Below are 20,206 nucleotides of genomic sequence, written 5' to 3' on the forward strand. Positions count from 1 at the left end.
GAAATGGAATCCACTGTGGAGGTTTCCATCAAATGACAATATATGCTTGAGCAGAAACTCAAATGTAGTCCCAGGCTATTCAGTGCATCACCAGGCAAAGCAGGCAGCTCCTTGTTGCCACGTGATGTCCGTGTTTAACCCGTAATCTATGGAAACAGTGACATGAGGAACCCAGCCTGGCCTTTGTGGCCAAGCAGATACTGTCACATAGAATACTGTGGCCTGCAGGCCGCCGGGGGAAGTAGGTCCTGAGGACCTCCCAATGGGACACTGAGAACTGACTGAATGAGGGGGCACTCTGCTAACAGGGAGAGCAGAGTGAATTAAAAGCAGCCTTGAGCTCAAACAGTTCACAGTTTAACTGCGGGCAGGGAAGGAGCATAAATATACTGAAGTACCATACCCTTGACTGGACCTGGAAGGAGCAAGTACAGCCCAGGTAAAGAACAGATGGGGAAGTGCAGGGTGCATTCAGGGGAGGGAGACTGATCCAGTATGTGAGGTTATGGGGTTCAACGTGGGGAACTGGCTGGAGACAGGGTCAGGGCAAGGCCACAGGGCCTTTTGTGCCATATGCGCATCAAGGTTATCCAACAGGGTGGTGGGATGCAGATCTGGATGTAAGAAATGTGGGCTAAAGAGCCTGAAGGCAGGGACCAGTTGGGAGCTACCGTAGCAGTGGAACTTAAGGACAGATGCTTTGAACTAGAGCAGCGGGCTCTGGTGGTGAAACGGGGGTGCCTGATGGTTATGGTGGTGAAACGGGGGCGCCGGATGACAGACTGTGTGTGCAGACTAAAGGAAAAGGGGGAAAACAATGAGGTTTTGGTGGTGCCATTAATTATGGCATAGAAATCCGGACGATGAGTCCATTGAGACCTGCAGACACCCTTGGGGTAATGTGTGGATCCAGATGCATAGACAGCTCCGGAGAGCCGTCAGCCCCAGTGGCAGGGCTGGTCATGGACACTGGGGGTGTGGAAGAAGGGTCCGTTGGTCCCTCCTCACTTTGAAACCACTGTGATCAAAGCCACACTCAGGGCAACTTTTGCAAAACAGACACACCGACCACCACCATGTAAATACAGCAGGTCAGCCTTGCCTTAAGGGTTAGCCTGGGCTTGCCCTGCAGGAAGCGGCTGATGATCTGGCGCTGGATCTTCTCCAGGTCAAACTCCTGCAAGGTCTCCCCGCCCTGCTCCACGTGGTACTGGCAGTTGGAGAGAATTAGTGGAATCAAGTCCCGCTCCACTTCGTAGCTGATAACGTGCAGGTCGGCGACCTCGGAGGCATCGACGGAGTAGCTGGGGGACAGATAGATAGAGCTCAGCACTCCAGTCATGGCCTGGTGATATGGAGTCAGCTCCTGTCTGATGTTGCCATGGGCTGTGCAGATGAAGGGACATGCAAATCTGTGACACTTGTGAGGGTGGCCGAAGGGTATTTGTTCGAGAAGGACCTGAAGCCTGGCTCGCTGTCCCCACGCCTGGGGACCCTGCTTCCCTGCTTGTGCCGCCTCAGAAACGACTTCCTGGGCTGAAAGGGCGTCCCCTGCTGCGGGCCTGCACGCTCACCTGTTGTCTTCCTTGGAGAACTTGTCTACTGCGTAGACAATTTCGTTGTGCAAGTTAATCAAGTAGCTGACTAAGGCGGTGGAGCAGAGGCCCCGGCCCTGGCGGCGTGGCAGGATGACTTCAAAGTCAGTGTCCAGATCAAGGTTGCAGCTGCAGTAGTCTTTAGGTAGCTTGATCTCACCTTTAAATGACAGAGGGGCAGTCACCTCCCTGCTGTTTCTTTCACAGCATCAGGACTGGGAGCCCACCACGGTGGGAGTGGGAGCAACGCAGAAGCCACCTCAACAGAACAGAACAGAGCTGGGAACCAGGCGTGCTTTTGCTTCCCATCTCTATTTTATGTGCTGATAAGTTTCAAATGTTCTCAACTCCTTTTTGATACAGTATTTATAGACTCAAGAGGACTGAGGGTTTGCTCTTCCTGGTATGTTATGCACTCATCTCAGACACCCCACCAAGAGTCCTCAGATCCAGCATTAGATGCACACAGCACGGCACTGTGCAGACGTGGAACAAGAAGAGTTAGGCTGGAGAGAAAGGGCCTTCAGAGAGGTGCTCCTATAATGTTTAGTGTTAAAGGGGATTTGACACTTTACCATTGGTCTCCAGCGATCGCCTCAGCTTGTTCCACGTCGACAGAAAGATAATGATTCTGTTCTGGGATAACTGCTTCAGCCCATCTGTCAAACAAAACACTTGTTAGAACTCCAAGATAACACCTACCCCGTCTAGGTCAAACCAACAGACTTACTTGCTCTTTGACCCCTACCTTCATGCCATCACCAACACGTTCTAAATGCTGTTTAAACTAAAGCTGAGTTTGAGGAACCAGAGAGGGAGGTGTTTGTCTGTTACGGCAAAAGCCTCTAATGTGTCCCAGGGATTCACAGCACCTACTGCCTTATGCTACAAGCTTAGGGTACAGAGCACACGTTAGCCCTGAACTGGAGTCTCCGAGTTGGACTGATCCTTTTGAACCACAACAGGGATCGTCCTGATCCCCTATGAGAGCAGAGACCTACCTGAATTGTGACTGCTAATGAAACTTTTGATGGATCTGTATTCAACTTCTGAAACATTCTGGAATCGTTTCACTAGATTCCTTTGCAGGGCCAGAATCTCAGGCAAGAATTTCACCAGTCTCAGTTCTGCTTCCTAGAGAAGGGAAGACCGCCAAGAACACTTTTTAATGTACTGGGGAAACAGACTTCAAGGCTGGCTCAGGATGTGTATTTGTAGTTTAATCTGGTCAATGTGCCATTTTACATGATGACACATAATGATACTTGAGAATGGGGAACAGGCCACACCATTCTTTCAGCAAGTACCTAGTGACTGCTTACAACGTGTTGGCCAGTGTTCTTCTACCCTCTAGAGGTTGGGGAACAAACCCGTAGGGCCGACACATCAAATGTGTTTGCCAGAAGCTGATGAAAGAAAGCAGCCTCTTGAGGCCATGAGATGGGCTAGGTGTGGAGAGGAGCTGCTGAGACCAAGAAGACCAAGCTTTTAGGCAATGAGGCTTGGCGCTATTCCGGTGTTGTTCTGAAGACCTAGGACCTAAGCTTCTTCACTTTAATGGACCTGTGCATATCAGTGACAGATCACAGTATTAACACAATGGCCTTCCCACTGGGAATTCATTTTCATTAACTGACCCACAGAAATTTCTGAGTCATCTTACTTCTTCCTAGACTGCATATATTGGTCCATGGAGGGAAATGATTAGAAAATCTATTGTAGAGAATAAAAGTTCAAATGGATTAAAGTTAGGAACCGTGTGTAATTCTGGTTCTAAAAGATATGACACACACTTTACTGCTCTCCTCCCCACAATCCCACCACCACCCTCACTCCGAATGGTTCAGGAACAGAGAAGATTCTTTGTTTGATTTTGGCTGTGCATTCTTAACTCAGAGTTATTTTGTTCAACAGACACTCATTGGTGACTAACTGCTCCAGGCACTGGGGGCAGGGGTGAAGATGAAAAGACAAAGGAAACATTTTCATTGTATTCTTTCTTGCTGAGTGAGTGGGAGAGACCCTGCTGGCCCTCAAGTTCTTTACAGATACCTGCTAATTCCAACTCGTGTACATATTTCACCTGTGACTTTATGTTTCAAACAACTCATATAGATTGATGTGTCTAGAGATCTCTGCTCTATCCCTGAGTCTTCTGCCAGAGACATTCTATTCAAAAATCAAAGTAGTCTGATGGCTGTCCCATCCTCAGGACTAATCAGACTAAATGAGAGTGGGGCCTTCACGTCTCCAAGGGACATGTAGGCAGCATTCACGGAGAGGCAGCCGCACCTTCTGTAGGAACTTCCAAAGGACGGGTACTGTTTCTTTGCCATTCTTCTGCTCCACAATGTGCTGGAGGTTCTCAATGGTGATCCTTTTCCTGCAGCTCCACATCTTAGAGCAGTGAACCACGCTATTCTGGGGCAGGTGGGGCAGGAAGGCCACTGGATCACCGTACACGATTTTGGCCACAGGATTGGAGCTGATGCGCTCATCTTGGCTGATCCGAGTGTTCACCGCCAGGAGGGTTTTATCTAGATGCTAGGTAAGGAAAGCGACATGGGATCTGGAAATGAGATGCTACTGCAGACAGGCTGGACACCTAGTGACCTTACCAGTGGGCAGATTCAGAGACCCGCCCTCCTCGTTTTAGCCCGTAATCAAATATTCATACTTGCCATCTTTTATTATAATTTATGTGATCCTTGTTTGTAAGTTTTTATCTTCCCAAACAGAACAAGTCTCAGAGACCTATATTTAATTCATTCATTCATTCATTCATTTATTTATTGATCTTGCCACACAGCATGTGGGATCTTAGTTCCCCGACCAGGGATCAAACCTGTGCCCCGTGCAGTGGAAGGCAAGGTCTTAACCACTGGAACCACTGCCAGGGAATTCCTCAGAGACCTTTATTTTATTACCATTATTTTACTTGATGACTTCTATTTCCTGACCGGCCTAGTTACTCTCAGTAACATTCTTATCTGACAGGGTTTATTTCTCTGCCTCTTGCTCTCACATTCTGCTGTAAAAAGTAACGGAGAGACAACTACTGCCTGCACTGAACTCCCAGTAATTCCTCAACCTGACACACTGACCAGCCTTGGGAGGGGATAGGATGGGGTGGGGGCAACAGGAGGGTGGGGTGACCGGATAGAGAAACCTAAATCTGGGGCTTAGCCTAGGGCTTCAATAAGGGACACTTCCAGAAGGGACAACAGACCGAGCACTCAGTAGAGGCCCAGGAAACACGCTCCCACACTTTCCCAAAGTAGCCCTGTAGCTATGCATCACCTACCTTTAGTTCCGGCAGAATAATAGTCTCAACAAGCTTTTCCCAGCTGTTCCTCTTTTCTCTGGTTGACAATTCTGCGTCAAAATTTAAAGACCCTACAAAGAAAAATGTGTCTGTTACCAAGAAACAAAAGCAGCCTGCATAAACACTAAATAAATGTTAAATTGAAATAATGCTCCTTTTGGGGTTGGGGGCGGGTATATCTTCCTAAATTAATCTCAGCATTTAAAAATGGTTCCTGCTGCTACCACCAACCTCATGATCTTCATGAAGAAACTTAGAACTCTAAAAACTCTAACCCACATAATTATCATCTTAAAACCATTCTGAACAAAATTACTGAAAGGACAGTACTTTAAATCAGAAGCCCAGGGGCAAAATAATGGTGGCCAGTGGTAGCACCAGCTGCCTCAGCTGCTGCCACCTGGGCTTGAGAATGGAGGCGGGACCCTGTGGATGCCCGCGTGATGCAGAGTGCTGTGGAAACTGTTGGCATGCTTCCAGAATTTGATCACTTTGTCAGTATGATACTGGGTGAGCTTACCTAGTTTGAAATTGCACTAGAATGAGAGGCTTAAAATAAAATAAAGTTTTGCTAAATGGAAAATATATACTGATGTTGGCTTCTGGCAAAAAAGCTCCTGAAGTGGGAATGGATTTTCTTGTAAAGTAGCAGAACTTTTTATTGCTATTGTTATTATTTTAAATAACATTGTCATTACAGTGGTAATTTTAAAAGATTTTTGCAGATAAGCAAAAAGAAAACAAAACTGTTCTTAATTCCACCACTCAGAGATAACCCTCTTACTAACTTGTCTTACAGACCTTTTCTTTTCTGTGTAGATTTTAAATTTTAAAATAGAAAAATTAGCTTAGCGAACATAATAGACAGCCTGCTTTTTCATGTAACAAACTATGGACACGGACATATATTAAGTCAGCCCACAATGGCAGTATTTTTTAGGAAAAGCAGATGCTGCCCCCGCAAAACAGGACAGATGTACAGAGAGACCAAGCTCCAAGCGCTTATCAAACATTAGTCTCTCTGATGGTGATGTTTCTTTAACACACATCACCTGTTTGGGATGACAACAATATGTTCCCTATACAGTGGGTAAACTACAACGGAGGCTGACTTTTGAAACTTAAGCCTCCCCAGTACACTGGCATTTAACACTCTGAGCACACTCAGCAGGGGATCAATGGAAAGGCCCTCCCCTCCCCCACTCTCTGGAAGGTTCATGTCTTCCTGCTTCCCCTTCCTCTCGCTCTGGGGTCCGGACGAGTGCGCTGCTTCCTCTGCTGGCCGTGCCCCACGCCCCTCGGCCCCATGCCCGGCTCCTCACTGTGGCCGTGCTCTCTGAGGAGGTGGCTGAGGACAAGATGCACCACGCTGGCGGTCTCATCTGCACTCCTCCCCAGCATCTTCATTAACTGCTCCAGGTCTCTCTGGATATGCTGCAGCAGAAACCCTTTTGGATCCCTCACTGGAGGCTTAATGATGTTCATCAAAGCCTGTGGGGGCAAGGGGACAAAATGTCAAGCCAGATCTTGTTTGTGGAGGAGATGGCAAGTTCAGGAGAGGTCAGGAAGGGTGAAGAACCAGCCCCGAGCCAAAGGAGAGTCTCCAGGAGGGATGTCAGTGTGATTCAAACAGCAGTGGCGAGAGAAGGCTCAGGAGCAGAAATGACCGCAGTCTGAAAACAAGTGCCTTCTATATCCTCAGTGTGAAGTAAAGAATTTTCAAAGCCTGAACTTTTTGCTATCGTGGTTAATTAACTTAGAGGAAATGCAGCCTGCTCTCTTTCTTCCCCAGAGCTGCAGCAAAGACAGGTAAAATCATGGTTATTTTAGCCTCTCCATTCCCAGGTGTGGACCAGAGACATAGAGCCGTTCATTAAAAATTGATTTTACATAATCTGACAAGTAGTTCCCCCTTACCACCATAGACCACAGTGAGAAAAATTAGGATATGTGAATTTTATATTATGTTTTGCATTAGGTAACAATGACGTATTTGAAATCGACAAGAAGTGGCTAGAACTTTTTATTTTTTCAACTATTTTAAATAATTTATTAAACATTTTAAATGTTTATTAAAATTTAAAAGTCGAAGTACAAATTATAAGAATGACAATTAAAAATTCAGACCAAAATAGTTTAAATAATGCTAAATTTTTTATTTCAATTTTGATTTTAATTAAACTTTCTAAAATATTTTCAGGGCTTCCCCAGTGGCGGAGTGGATAAGAATCTACCTGCCAATGCAGGGGACACAGGTTCGAGCCCTGGTCTGGGAAGATCCCATATGCCACGGAGCAACTAAGCCCGTGCACCACAACTACCGAGCCTGCACTCTAGAGCCCATGAGCCACAACTAGTGAGCCCACGCACCACAACTACTGAAGCCCACGTGCCTAGAGCCCGTGCTCCGCAACAAGAGAAGCCACCGCAATGAGAAGCCCGCGCACCACAACGGAGAGTAGCCCCCGCTCGCCGCAACTAGAGAACGCCCTTGTGCAGCGACGAAGACCCAACACAGCCAAAAATAAATAAATAAATAAAAATTTAAAAATAAAGTATTTTCATATTAAGTGTTTTAATTCTAATGTTCGATATCCATCTAATTGTCAAAGTAAAGAATTGGTATCATATACAGTTAGCTTGAGGTCGTATTAATATCACCCTGCTGGTTATCTTTTACAATTATTTCCTTTTTTAAACTTTCAACAAGTTACTTTTAGAATAAACCTTATGCCTTCTATGGAAAAAAAAAAAGAATTCATACCAGGCTTCAACATGTTTCATCCGGACCTACATGCACTAATAAATGTAAGCTAACAAGATTTGTTTTATATTGTAAAGCATTCCTTGTGTGTTACTATTGCCAGTAATATTCTAATGAATGAGAACACCTAGAACCACAGATTGGACCTTCAAAGAGGAGTAAGAAAACAGTTACTTATTTCTACCAAGTATCCTAGCTAAGGATACTTAGTTATCAGAGAAGCAGTACATTCATACTCTCTGAAAGGAAGAAGTGGACCAATTCATTAATCTCTTTTCCCTCACCCAAGCACTCTGCCACTCAGATCTTCCCCATACTTCCTAAATAGTTTCTGCCTCTGATGTCAGTAAGGGCACAACACACAAACGTCACAGCATTCAAACCTAGGAAGTAGTCTTGTGTTTCAAGGGGCAAAATCAGAGAACTCTGGAGCGGGAAAGGGGTTAGTCACAATGAAACCAAGCAGGACCCTGCAGGGCCTTCCCAAGAACTGGCTAGGACTTTTTAGACAAAAGGATTCACCGTGAAAAAAATTACTGTAGAAACTAAACACATGGTTGGGCAGTACAATGCTCTACCTGGGGACTTTGGGTGGCTCCCCAAAGCATAGCTAAATGAGTGAGTAGCCGGATGAGAAGGAAGACCACTGGGGACAGCTCTCGGTCAGATACCATGGCCTCGCCTCTCAGTGGTGGGTTTCCCAGCACGTGGCCAGTCTGAGTTCTGTCCATCTTGTTTCTGGAAAGGACAAGAGAAGACAGGGTGAAGGCTGAAGATCACCATTTCTTCTCAGCTCTGGGGGCACACTTCCCATTCTTAGGACCTGGAGACCAGGTTCAGAGTTTTGAAGAAAACAATGTTAAATTACATATTCTACTAAGCCTAGACTACTTTCCTATATTAGAAGATTTTTTTTTTCTGCGGGGGGCCACACCATGCGGCATGTGGAACTTCCCTGACAAGGGATTGAACCCATGCCCCCTGCAGTGGAAACATGGCATCTTAACCACTGGAACACCAGAGAAGTCCTAGACCACTGTCCTAAGAGTCTTCTTCTTTATAGACTGACCTTTCTGGCTGACTAAAAGCCCACAACAGTGTAAAGTGGTTGTTTGTGAAACTAGTGGTTGCCAGTGGGGAGAGGGAAGGGAGGAGGGGCAGTATAACGGTAGGGCGTCAAGAGGTACAAACTATTATGTATAAAATAAGCTACAAGGATATATTGTACAATACAGAGAAGATAGCCAATATTTTATAATAACTATAAATGGAGTATAACCTTTAAAATTGTGAATCACTAGATTGTACACCTATAACTTATATAATATTGTACATCAACTATACTTCAATTAAAAAATAATAATAACTTTGAAGGACTTCCCTGGTGGTGCAGTGGTTAAGAATCCGCCTGCCAATGGGGGGTACACGGGTTCAATCCCTGGTCTGGGAAGATCCCACATGCCACGGAGCAACAAAGCCTGTGCGTCACAAATACTGAGCCCACGCATCACAACTACCGAAGCCCGCGCACCTGGAGCCCGTGCTCCACAACAAGAGAAGCCACCGCAATGAGAAGCCCGCACACCGCAATGAAGAGTAGCCCCCACAAGGGGGCTTCCCTGGTGGCGCAGTGGTTGAGAGTCCGCCTGCCGATGCAGGGGACACGGGTTCGTGCCCTGGTCCGGGAGGATCCCACATGCCGCGGAGCGGCTGTGCCCGTGTGCCGTGGCCGCTGAGCCTGCGCGTCCGGAGCCTGTGCTCCGCAACGGGAGAGGCCACAACAGTGAGAGGCCCGCGTACCGCAAAAAAAAAAAAAAAAAAAGAGTAGCCCCCGCTCGCCACAATTAGAGAAAGTCCGCGTGCAGCAACGAAGACCCAACACAGCCAAAAATTTTTGAAAGCATAAAAAAATGGCTGTTTGTGCTAGTCCTGGGGCCAAGTGTCAGGATGGAGGTCTGGACCCGCTTCTTCCACTGAATCATTGTGGGGGATCGGGGGAGCAGGCGGGCAAAGGACAGTAAGAGTTTGGAACGGCTGACATTACCATGGGAATATGTACACACTGTTCTCCTTTTCCCAAATCAAAAACTGGGATCCAAGGTCTGGCAAAGGATTTGGCATCACACCCAGATGGGAGGTATAGTGTGATGGGTACATTCAGTTGCAAAGCTACTGAAGATTCGAAGACATTCTGATAGTTTATGGAGATAACAGATTAGCATATTTTAAACTGCAACAGCACTAAAAGAGCTAGAATATATGATGAACGTAGAGAGGTCACACCTCCTATTAAGGGAGCATGTATAACCATACTCATCTCATGAGCAAGTGTGGGATTATGAGATCAGATTTTTAGCTGGATTCTGAAGTATTTGATAAGATTGACTATGTCTCCTCTATTTTTCTGGGGGAAAAAAGAGTAAGCTAAGAGAGTTTATAAGTGACAGACTTAAATGTGCCTCTGAAATTGGTCACCTGTTTATGTCAAGCAATTTCTACAGGGGTTGTGCCCAAGATTCAGATGGAAGACATCTGAATTAACAAGTATTAATAAGTATTAACGCGTGGTCTGCTTTGCATTAAGAGCCCAGTTAGCCAATGACAGATCAAATGCCTCACTACTGAATGACCACAGGGACCTTGGCGTTGATATCAACAAGACCCAGGTCCAAATGTACAATAGTAATTGATACTATATTTAGTATTGATTTATCAGCTGGAACAGAAACAGCCCCAAAGCCCATGGTTTGACTACTTAGAAAGGAGATAAAATCTTACGTACTCGATAACATGAAATCCATCCTTTGGTTTGTGATTAATCCCTCCAACTGGAACACCACAGTCAATACAAAAGCTCTGTTCCATCGGCAAGCCACACTAGGATAAACACAAATGAGACCCCGGCTCAGTTTGGACAAATGCCATCGTGCAAATGAGCACATACTTACCACAGGAGGTAGCGGACGCCACTACGATTGCTTCCTTTAGCATATGTGTGTGTCAGGTGGGGCTACAGGAGCCCTGGGAGACAGGGCAGGCACTCCATGCCAACTATGTTGTATGTGGGCAAATATAGACTTTTAAAAAATAGAGACAATTTAAGTTTTATTCCTAAATAGTCACTTTATAGACAAATATATAAAACTCAATCCTCCTTTCTCATATTCATCACTGTTTTCCATTCATTCCCCCACCTATCACACTGGCCTTACTGCTTCACTATCTAACACCAGGAATACTATAGCAGCTTCCAAACTGATTTCCCTAACGCCATTTGGACTTTTTTATTTTAAAAAAATGTAACCATATGATTCACTACTTCCAAAGGCTCATTTTTCAAAATCAGATTGTGTGCTACTACATACACTGAATAACAGTCTTTCACAAACCAAACCAGTCTCAGGTTCCCAGACCACAGAATTTCAGGAGCAGTTTTAGGAAGAATCTATTTTAATCCTGTTTCACAGACAAGTAAGTGAGAAGCTCAGAAAGATAAAGTAAAATGCATATATCAGGTTTATCCTCCAGGTCGCTTATTTATTTATTAAATAACATTTGTCTGTTTCAATTCAATAGCCTGTTCTGAGCAAGGATGGATGACACTATGAAGGGCCCTGGTTGACGCTTTGGGATTCAGAGATGAACAATACACAGATCTTCCCCCAACGGGCTTACAAGATGTGTGTCTCATTTTCCTATCCTTTGGTATCTAGACCCTATCTCCTCCCTGGGACAGTAATCCAGCCTACGGTCTAGTCAACACTTTGTTGTCACATAAAGACCCGTGTCACTGATCTTGTGATGCAGTGGCCAGGAAGGATGGCCAGCAGTGGTTCCTGTCCTGTAGTTTTGTCTTTCAAGGGACATTTGGCAATGTATGGAGGCAGTTTTGTTTGTCACACTGTGTGAGATGGGATACTACTGCCATCTGGTGAGTTGAAGCCAGGAATGCTCCTAAACATCCAACAATGCCCAGGCCAGCCCCACAATAAGGCGTTATGTCCACAGGGCTGAGACTGAGAAACCCTGGCTGGAAAACCTTAGTACCATTTGGATGTTTAGTCGTAATACCTAGAATAGCCGGCAAAATGAGTCTATGTTCTCCCAAAAGGTCCAGACCCTCATTATCCATCCTCCTCCTCCACAGCTCCCCTCCTCAGACCCGGAGGAACACACATTTTGAACCCCCCAAACCCTACCCTGAATACCGAGACTCACCTCGCCTACAGAGCACGCGTGACCATTGGGACATGCTGTTAAAAGAACAAGACATATGTTGGCTGATGAGGTTTCACCTAATGACCCACGGTTAAAAGGGAAAGCTAACTCCCTCCTCTCTGGTCTAACCAAATGCTGACGTGGACCTGATTTCCCAAGCACATTACCAGAAATCTTGAACTTTGCTAGATATTAGAACTCATTAGATATTTGACACATACCAGGAGCTCAACCAGTATCACTGAAAAATAATGTCTGTGTTTAATTTCACAAAGCAAAGAGAAACTAGATTACAGGTTCATACCAGGGTTTACTTTTGGAGGCAGGGTGGATAGTATTTTATACCCGCCTATTCACTCTCTTTGATTTTTTCCTTTTGCTATGAGCAGGTTTTATAACAACTTTTAAAACTAGTTTTAAAAGATCATCTACTCAAGGCAACAACAAAATTTACATAAAGTCATGGGTTATATTATTTTCTCCTTCAGTTCTATATTTCTAAAAGAACTATCTTTGGGTCAAAAATGTGGCTGTATTGTGAGCTGGCCCTTGACTGAGCCTCTCATGTGGTTCCCAGCACCCCCTTCCCCCCAAAGGGCATATTCCAGGGAACAGAAGTGCACCCTAAAAGACCCTCTCCCTGTGACTAAGAAAAAAATAATCTGGCTCATCCACAGTCAGCAGGGTACCAGTTCCTGCAAGCTGTTCTTGTTCTGCAAAGGCAACCACGGCAGAAGGAGGTAAGCACATAAGGACCTTCAGGGACAAACCCGTGGACCCCAATTCTATAACAATGTCTCATGTGGTTTTAGGATGCTCTTCAAAGCTCAGGAGTGGGATTCCACCTCAGGCCAACACTTACTGTACCAGTGGACTCCTTCCAGACCCATCCACTTCCTAGCTTGAGCAAGCAAGTCTTCAGGCATCGTTGGAAGAAAGGCATTCTGAAAAGTCAAAAGAGCGGGGCTGGCTTTAGCTAAGTGAGCATATCGATGGGCTGTCACTGATCAGCAAGAGGCCTCGAGTAAGAATGTGACCTTGATTTTCTTTCTTCTTGACCTAAAAAACTCTCTATGAAGAACACAGAATAGCTCCCTGTGAGATAACAAAGGGCAAGGCAAGTTTTTCACCATCATTGTGGACTAAAGGGTCAAGTGAGACAGAGGCAGATGGAGAATCTAGAAGATAAACAGGTTCAACAGTTTCTGAGGTACCGGCTGGGTCTCTAAAGTTTTTCCTGTGAACGCAGATGCAATCATATCCCAATCTTACCGCCATGAGTTCTGGGGAGAAGGCCAAATTCTTTAGGGGTTCCAAGACTTTGCTTTGTCCACAGAGAAGGATGGTTGCAACATGAATAGCCATTTCTATTACTGTCCCTTCAAGGCTGTTGTCCCCAGGACCCGTCCTCAGCAGGGGTAGTTCATTGTTCACAAGGGATATTGCAAAACGTCTCATATCAGGAGACAAGGTCTTTCTTTCCTCAATGAATTTCTTCATAGCCTCACATTGCTGACAGGAAAGAAATGAAAATACAACAAAGCAGAATATCATGTGAATAGTGAGAGAAAACCAAAGGTTTGCTCTTATGTCACTCATACATTTTTGATTGCAAATACCTATCAAATATCAAGGTTAAGGGGAATTCCCTGGTGGTCCAGTGGTTAGAACTTCATGCTTTCACTGCTGAGGGCGCAGGTTCAATCCCTGATTGGGGAACTAAGATCCCCGCAAGGTGAGTGGGACAGCCAAAAATAAATAAATAAATAGATAAAGTTTTTTGCATTAAAATAACTTTGATTTTTTTTTTAAAAATCAAGGTTAGAATGGCTAAATGGTTGCTGTTTGAAGGGAAATTATCTGGAGAAGAGAATTCTCCTCTACAAACACAGAAACCACATACCCAAGCACTAGTTTTCATAATTTTGGAAAACATTATCTTATGTTCTTGACTGTGTTTTAACTGTTACTCTAAAAGCTTTGGATGAAACAGAAAGTAGTTGCTCCACATAAGAAGGCTGGAAACCCCAATCCTAGAATTTTAAAAATTGGGGGCATAACTGGTCTTTGTGACTTTTACCTCTATTCAAAAAGTCCCTCCAAATTATGAGACTATGAACACAGCCCTGAAGGCTGATACTCACCTGTGGCTTAGGATGGAGGTTTGCACTGTGCGATCTGTACAAAGTCGTGACCTCTCTAAAAAGTGCTAACATTAGGTGGGCAGCCTGCTGAGTTGTGGGGCTCCTGCAGGCCTGAAAAAGCAAGGATATCAAGTGAGACTTTAAAAAATCTAGCTCAGGGCCAGAATCCCATGTGATTCGTATATGAATATGAAATGAGATCAGCCCTTAACCCTTGGGGAGAGGTTGAGGGAGCCTTTCCCAAGACCCTGGGCGCCTGGGACCCTGCACCTCAAGGACCATCTTCTGGAAAAACAACTGTTCATAAACATTCTCATATTAAACTCAATGCATATTTATCAGATAGCTTACAACAGAGGTAACAGAGATCACCACCTGTTCTCTTTCTGACTACTTCACTGGTCCTAGAAACTTTTCCTGAGCAGAGATAAGATACTTATTTCTTCTTTTCCCAGCAAAATGCCAGGGTAAACAAGGACTCAAAAAGGGAAACATGACCAGAACAATTGAAAGATTAGATTCTAAAAACCCTGTATCTATTAAAATAAACACATGCATACACCTCTATGGGAATTATGAGGCTACACAGATACAGGTTTTGCTTCCTGTGCCATCACATGTCAGAGCAGAAGAATCTTGGAGGAAGTGACTTTTTAGCAGGGTCTCAAAGAAAGTAATGGACATAAATGAATCAGAAAGGAGGTGCCGGTGGCCTCGTGCAAACCCGCCACCCCAAATCAACCACTGATGCTCCCCTGTTTGCCAGGCGAGCCCGTGAGGCCGTGAGCATAAGACTTCTGATGCAGCATGTCACCCTGTGGGGCCTCTTTCGCTGCATCATTTGACACCAACAAGACAAGACTTAGGCTCTGAGGGGCCACTGTGTACGCAGAGCAGTCCCCCAGTCCAACATACCTCCAGAGCAGTCTCAATGGCCAGGGGCTTGCACTCCAGAATGGCTTTGCCCAGTGCATCGCGGAGAGCCTTGTAGCTGTCCCCATGCACCAGATACTGATCCATCTGGCCTGTATGATCCTTCTGCAACCCCAGGAACACAGGGGTTAATCATGGTGGGGACAGTGTGAGGAATGCTTAGGAAAGAAGCTTCTTGATAGGTAAAGGGACCAGGCAATCATAAGAGGTTTAAAGGCAGCTGAACCCAGTTTCCGGGTCCAGACTGAGGCATGACATCCCACTGCTGTTTGGGAAGCACCTCCTCAATAGATGAAGAGCGAGGAGTGGGTGAAAATCTGGGGGAGGTGATCTTGTGGCTGCTTTCCTTCTGCACTCAGAGTAGAGCACCAAAGGACTTCAATACGTTAGCCCTAAGCTCCAGTTGGGAGCAAACAAAAAGCCAGGATCTTTAGTGCCATTTTTGTAACTCCAGGACAGTAAAAATTCATTCATTTCTGAGCACTAGGAAAGGACCACTGAGCAGCCCTGAAGCCAAAATGGCTGCAACTCTGTCATCCTTAGTCCTTTCCTATCTCGCCTGCCAAGGATAAAAAGGGCTTATTCTGAAAGTTGAAGGATTTTTTAAAAAAATATTTATTTATTTATCTGGTTGTGCCGGGTCTTAGCTGTGGCGTGCAGATTCTTAGTTGCGGCATGCAGACTCTCAGTTGCGGCATGCATGTAGGATCTAGTTCCCTGACTAGGGATCGAATCCGGGCCCCCTGCATTGGGAGCATGGAGTCCTCACCACTGCATCACCAGGGAAATCCCTGGCTGAATGACTTTCAATCTGCTAAAAGCCAAAGCCACAGAATCATTCTTTTGCTTTCCCTGTGTCAAACTCTATCAGAAGTGATATCTACATATGCTGTGCAGGTAGGTGACAAACACATCACACATACACACGCACGCACACACATATCTTTCCCCTAGGCAGGCAGTCTAAATGTGATCACGAGCTGGGTCAATCAACTGAAGCACAGAGACAGAGGAGAAGACCAGAACAGATGCACGCATTTTCCGTGATGGGTGTGGGAGAAGGTCAGGGAGGAATGGAGAAGCAGCAGCCCCGCTCCTGGGGTTGGGGGGCGGGCAGCGGAGCTGAGACAGCACAGGGGCTGCTGGGACCACCCTTCTTACCTGCTGTGCAATGACTCCCCTGGGAAACACCCAGTGGGCCGGATGGCCCTGTCTGGAGAGGCTCTGCACAAACTCCATCCCCTGCTGGCTAGTGAGCTTCCTCACCAGGTATACTCGGTACCAGTCATTCTGGACCCGGGCACAGAAGTGCTCCACCTGCCGCAGGTAGCGACGCTTCTCCTCCGCCATCTCTGCAGAGCCAACGAGAAACGCTGAGTGACGGCTGAGGGTATTTGTTAGTTAACTGTCTGGAACAGAGGCTAGTAAGAGCTCTGGGGCCTCCCCTTTAGGAATTCACAGTGAAAGAACTAATCTAGAAGAAAGGGGACATGGTACAGACCAGTATTACTCCAAGAACCAGCTTCCCACACTTCCTGAATTTCTAGATCATGGGGGCTCCCGGCCTGTGGTCAAGAAAGTTTGGGAAGAAGACCTGCCTGAGCCGTCCTGAAGCTCAGAGAGGATCTCAGAAGCCTTGTCAAGACAGAGGCGGATGCGGGCCATCTCCTGCAGATACTCCACCGAGGCCTCGCCAGCGGGCTCTTGGCTGCATCCCACTGGTCGGTACGTCTTAAGGAACTGGCCTTCCTCTCTTAGGTATTTCGATTCATCCCTCATGAAGAAAGTATTATTCTTCTCATGTATTGAATCCTAGGGAACATAGAACCAGAAAGAAAGGATATTATTCTTTTTTATTTGCGAGTCTCCCACCTTCGAAATTTCCACAGTCTGGTCGTGGAGAATGCAGGAAGGATAAAGAATAGTGTTGTGGGTTTGAGTGTACATTTTTTGAATCATGGAAAACTAATACCCCTTTTTATTTTAGGGGCAAGAAGGAGGGGAAAAAGAAAAGCTATGATGAAAGATTTTATTATCTAATATTATTTTTTCATATGCACTGTAAGATTTTTGGAAGTAACAAAAATATGAAGAGAATAAAAATTAAAAGTATTCACAATCTCACCACCTGGAGACAACTCTGGTGGCATATTCTTCTATGCTTCTTTTTTCCCCCTCATGCACGTGCGCATAAATGCCAATATATACAACTGCTGAGGGCAGAAGCAACGTTTTTCAAACTTTTTTTCCCCTGCATGGAGCAGAGCATCTGTTAATGTTACCACCTAATTTATATTCTGTAAATTTTCAGAAAAACACTATTCCATCACATAAACCACATGGTTTGGAGAGTTTGAAAAAGAAATGCAGGGAGGTGATAATCAGCTTACCTCCAGGCAGCTGCTAAAGAGCACATACAATTCAGCTTTATCTTCAGCCAGGAACGGTTTCTTTTCCAACTGGGACAAATAAGCCTGAATATAATCCTTCACGTCACGGAAGCTTTGGAAGGAGAAATATTATACCTGGTTAGTTCAGGTCTGGAAACTCATTTTGCCAAAAAAAAAAAAAGAAAAAAGGTATGTATGTATGTATCTATTTGCCTGTTACCCATCCCCCCTCCCTGTATAATTATATATATATACACATACATACATGTGTATGTATAGTTTGTAACACGATTTTATGAAAAATATTCTAGCACCAACTTGGAGGAATATAAAATTCCCTATTTTAGACTAGCTGTTCTCAAACTTTTTGGCTCCAAGACTCCTTTACAGACTTAAAAATTATTGAGAACCCCAGAGAGCTTTTGTTTCTGTGGATTACATCTACTGATATTTACAGTATTCGAAATTAAAACTGAAAAAAATTGAAAATATTTATCAATTCATTAAAAATAACCATACGAAACTCATTACATATTAACATAAATAATATTTTTAAAAAGCTTTTCCAAAACAAAAATTCATTAGTAAGAAGAGGGGTACTGTTTTTCATTCCTGCAAATCTCTTTAACACCTGGCTTAACAGAAGTTCACTAGATTCTCAAATCTGCTTCTGCTTCTAATTGGTTGCACTATATTGAGTTATATGAGGAAAAATCTGGTCTCACACATTATGTAGCTGGAAAAGGGAGAAATATTTTAGTAGCCTTTTCAGGTAACCGTGAATATTCTCCTTTGACACTACACCAAAACTTGATAAATGATACTTTCTAAAGGTTAGTTGCAATGTGCAATCTGAAACCCTATCAATGCACGTTTCATAGTCAATTACATTAAAATCAAATGGTCTGCCTTGCACTTCAAATGGATTTCTTTTTGATCAATGCAAAATTCTCTGACATCAAGCATCAGTCACTTCAAAAATACCGGTCCACTGAGCTGTGCAGATCTGGCAAATGTTGACACATTTTAATTTTATGATATATTTTAAAAAACCTCACATTCATTATCATCAAAAGGTCTGTAAGTATTAGAAAGCTGATAGGCTCCCGGTGGAGGATACAGGTTTTCCAAATTTTTATTTTAATTTTTAAAAAATGTATTTTTTTTTTTGGCCACACTGCATGGCTTGCAGGATCTTAGTTCCCCAACCAGGGATTGAACCCAGGCCCTTGGCAATGAAAGCGTGGAGCCCTAACCACTGGGCCACCAGGGAATTCCCGCCAAAATTTTAATATTTGCTTAAAAGCTTGAATTTTATCATTAGCAACAAAACCATCAGTTCTCTTCCTTGATGTGACAGCCTCACATCCCTTGGTTTTAAGAAAACACCTGCCAAATGCCCAAGTATGAATAAGTGTTGTTTGTCAGTCATTCTTTCAAGTACAAGTGGTATTCCACAAAAAAAGCAGCCAAGTTAGCATGTAACTCAAAAACCGCATGAGTGATTTTCCTTGAGATAATCCTGTACCTTGGTGTGCAGCCGGAGTGCTTTGTGTGTATCTCTCATTTCAACAGAATATTAAAAAGTCATATCCTCGAAGGTGGAGATTTAGTAAAATTAAGAATTTTTATAGCTTCGTCAAGGACATTAAGTGAAATTGGCATTTTAAAAAACTATATGTGGTTGGTGGTGACGGAAACAATGGCCAATACTGGGGTTTTCCTCATGCTAAGATGCTACCACATTCACCCTTCATTACTTTAGTAACATCAGTGCAAATATCAACATGTTGAAAAAGCCAGATAATATCTTAGTGTTATTTGCAGTCTCATCAATGTTGTCCCCCACACAGGTCTGCCTAAAGAATGGATGCCTGCATTTCCACAAAGTATGTCTAAGTCTGGTCTGAGTGATTTTTTTTTCTTTTTGGCTGCGTTGGGTCTTCATTGCTGCACATGGGCTTTCTCCAGTTGCGGTGAGCGGGCTTCTCATTGCAGGGGCTTCTCTTGTTGCGGAGCACGGGCTCTAGGTGCGTGGGCTCAGTAGTTGTGGCTCGCAGGCTCTAGAGCCCAGGCTCAGACGGGCTTAGTTGCTCCGTGGCATGTGGGATCTTCCCTGACCAGGGATCGAACCCATGCCCCCTGCACTGGCAGGCGGATTCTTAACCACTGCACCACCAGGGAAGCCCCTGACTGATTCTTAATACATGAAAATACTCGAATCACAAAAGCAACGACACACGTATTTCTCAACCCAGGGAAAGACAATGCAGATTTTTAAATTGTGTTTTATGTCTCAAGATTTTTATTTCAAAATCAGTTCTGTAAACTTTACTCTCTAAATATTTCAAAACAAAGTGTTTACCTTTAAGCATTGTTTGTACTCATGTTAATGTGTCTACACTATATGTCAAGAGGTATGCATGTTGATGATACTGTTCCCTTTCTCTAAGCAAAGAGATTCAAATGAATACAGATTTCACACATTTACCAAAATTAATAAAAATCACAGAATATCAAAAGAGGCTCTTCTCACATCTCAAGTCAATTCTTTCCATGTATGCCTTAAAAGCCATTTTCAGGTACAGTAAGATACTAGTTCTGTAAGAAAATGTATTTTAAGAGTATTTTATTTGAAAATCCTCCAGGAATCCTGTTTGAAAAAACTATTTCACAAATAATGGGGGGAAAAAATAGAAGCAAAATAAAATGCCCGTGGACAAGGCTGCAGCAGATCCATGCTTAAATGTAAATCTAATCTCCATCCTGAGTCACCTTTCAGACATTTAAGTTAGAAACAGTTGTTTCTATTGGAACTTTTCTTACAGCATCTTGAT

At 44.3% G+C, this 20,206-nt stretch overlaps 1 protein-coding gene across 1 annotated transcript in view; it reads right to left on the minus strand.

The window, feature by feature from the left end:
• RNF213 (ring finger protein 213) overlaps positions 1-20,206 on the minus strand; it is a 111,167-nt gene that overhangs the window by 4,433 nt on the left and 86,528 nt on the right. Inside the window, exons 48-65 of the mRNA XM_060135564.1 lie at positions 17,370-17,481; positions 16,578-16,791; positions 16,132-16,331; positions 14,962-15,084; positions 14,047-14,157; positions 13,175-13,414; positions 12,765-12,846; positions 11,903-11,937; positions 10,467-10,561; positions 8,263-8,422; positions 6,243-6,411; positions 6,033-6,047; positions 4,900-4,991; positions 3,888-4,139; positions 2,597-2,729; positions 2,171-2,254; positions 1,575-1,755; positions 1,103-1,304 (exon numbers count right to left, since the gene is read on the minus strand). Coding sequence (XP_059991547.1) covers positions 1,103-1,304; positions 1,575-1,755; positions 2,171-2,254; positions 2,597-2,729; positions 3,888-4,139; positions 4,900-4,991; positions 6,033-6,047; positions 6,243-6,411; positions 8,263-8,422; positions 10,467-10,561; positions 11,903-11,937; positions 12,765-12,846; positions 13,175-13,414; positions 14,047-14,157; positions 14,962-15,084; positions 16,132-16,331; positions 16,578-16,791; positions 17,370-17,481 — 2,500 coding nt within the window. The remainder of the gene's footprint in view (positions 1-1,102; positions 1,305-1,574; positions 1,756-2,170; positions 2,255-2,596; positions 2,730-3,887; positions 4,140-4,899; positions 4,992-6,032; positions 6,048-6,242; positions 6,412-8,262; positions 8,423-10,466; positions 10,562-11,902; positions 11,938-12,764; positions 12,847-13,174; positions 13,415-14,046; positions 14,158-14,961; positions 15,085-16,131; positions 16,332-16,577; positions 16,792-17,369; positions 17,482-20,206) is intronic.

Source organism: Lagenorhynchus albirostris, chromosome 20 (genome assembly GCF_949774975.1).
Source record: "Lagenorhynchus albirostris chromosome 20, mLagAlb1.1, whole genome shotgun sequence".
Taxonomy (NCBI): Eukaryota; Metazoa; Chordata; class Mammalia; order Artiodactyla; family Delphinidae; genus Lagenorhynchus; species Lagenorhynchus albirostris.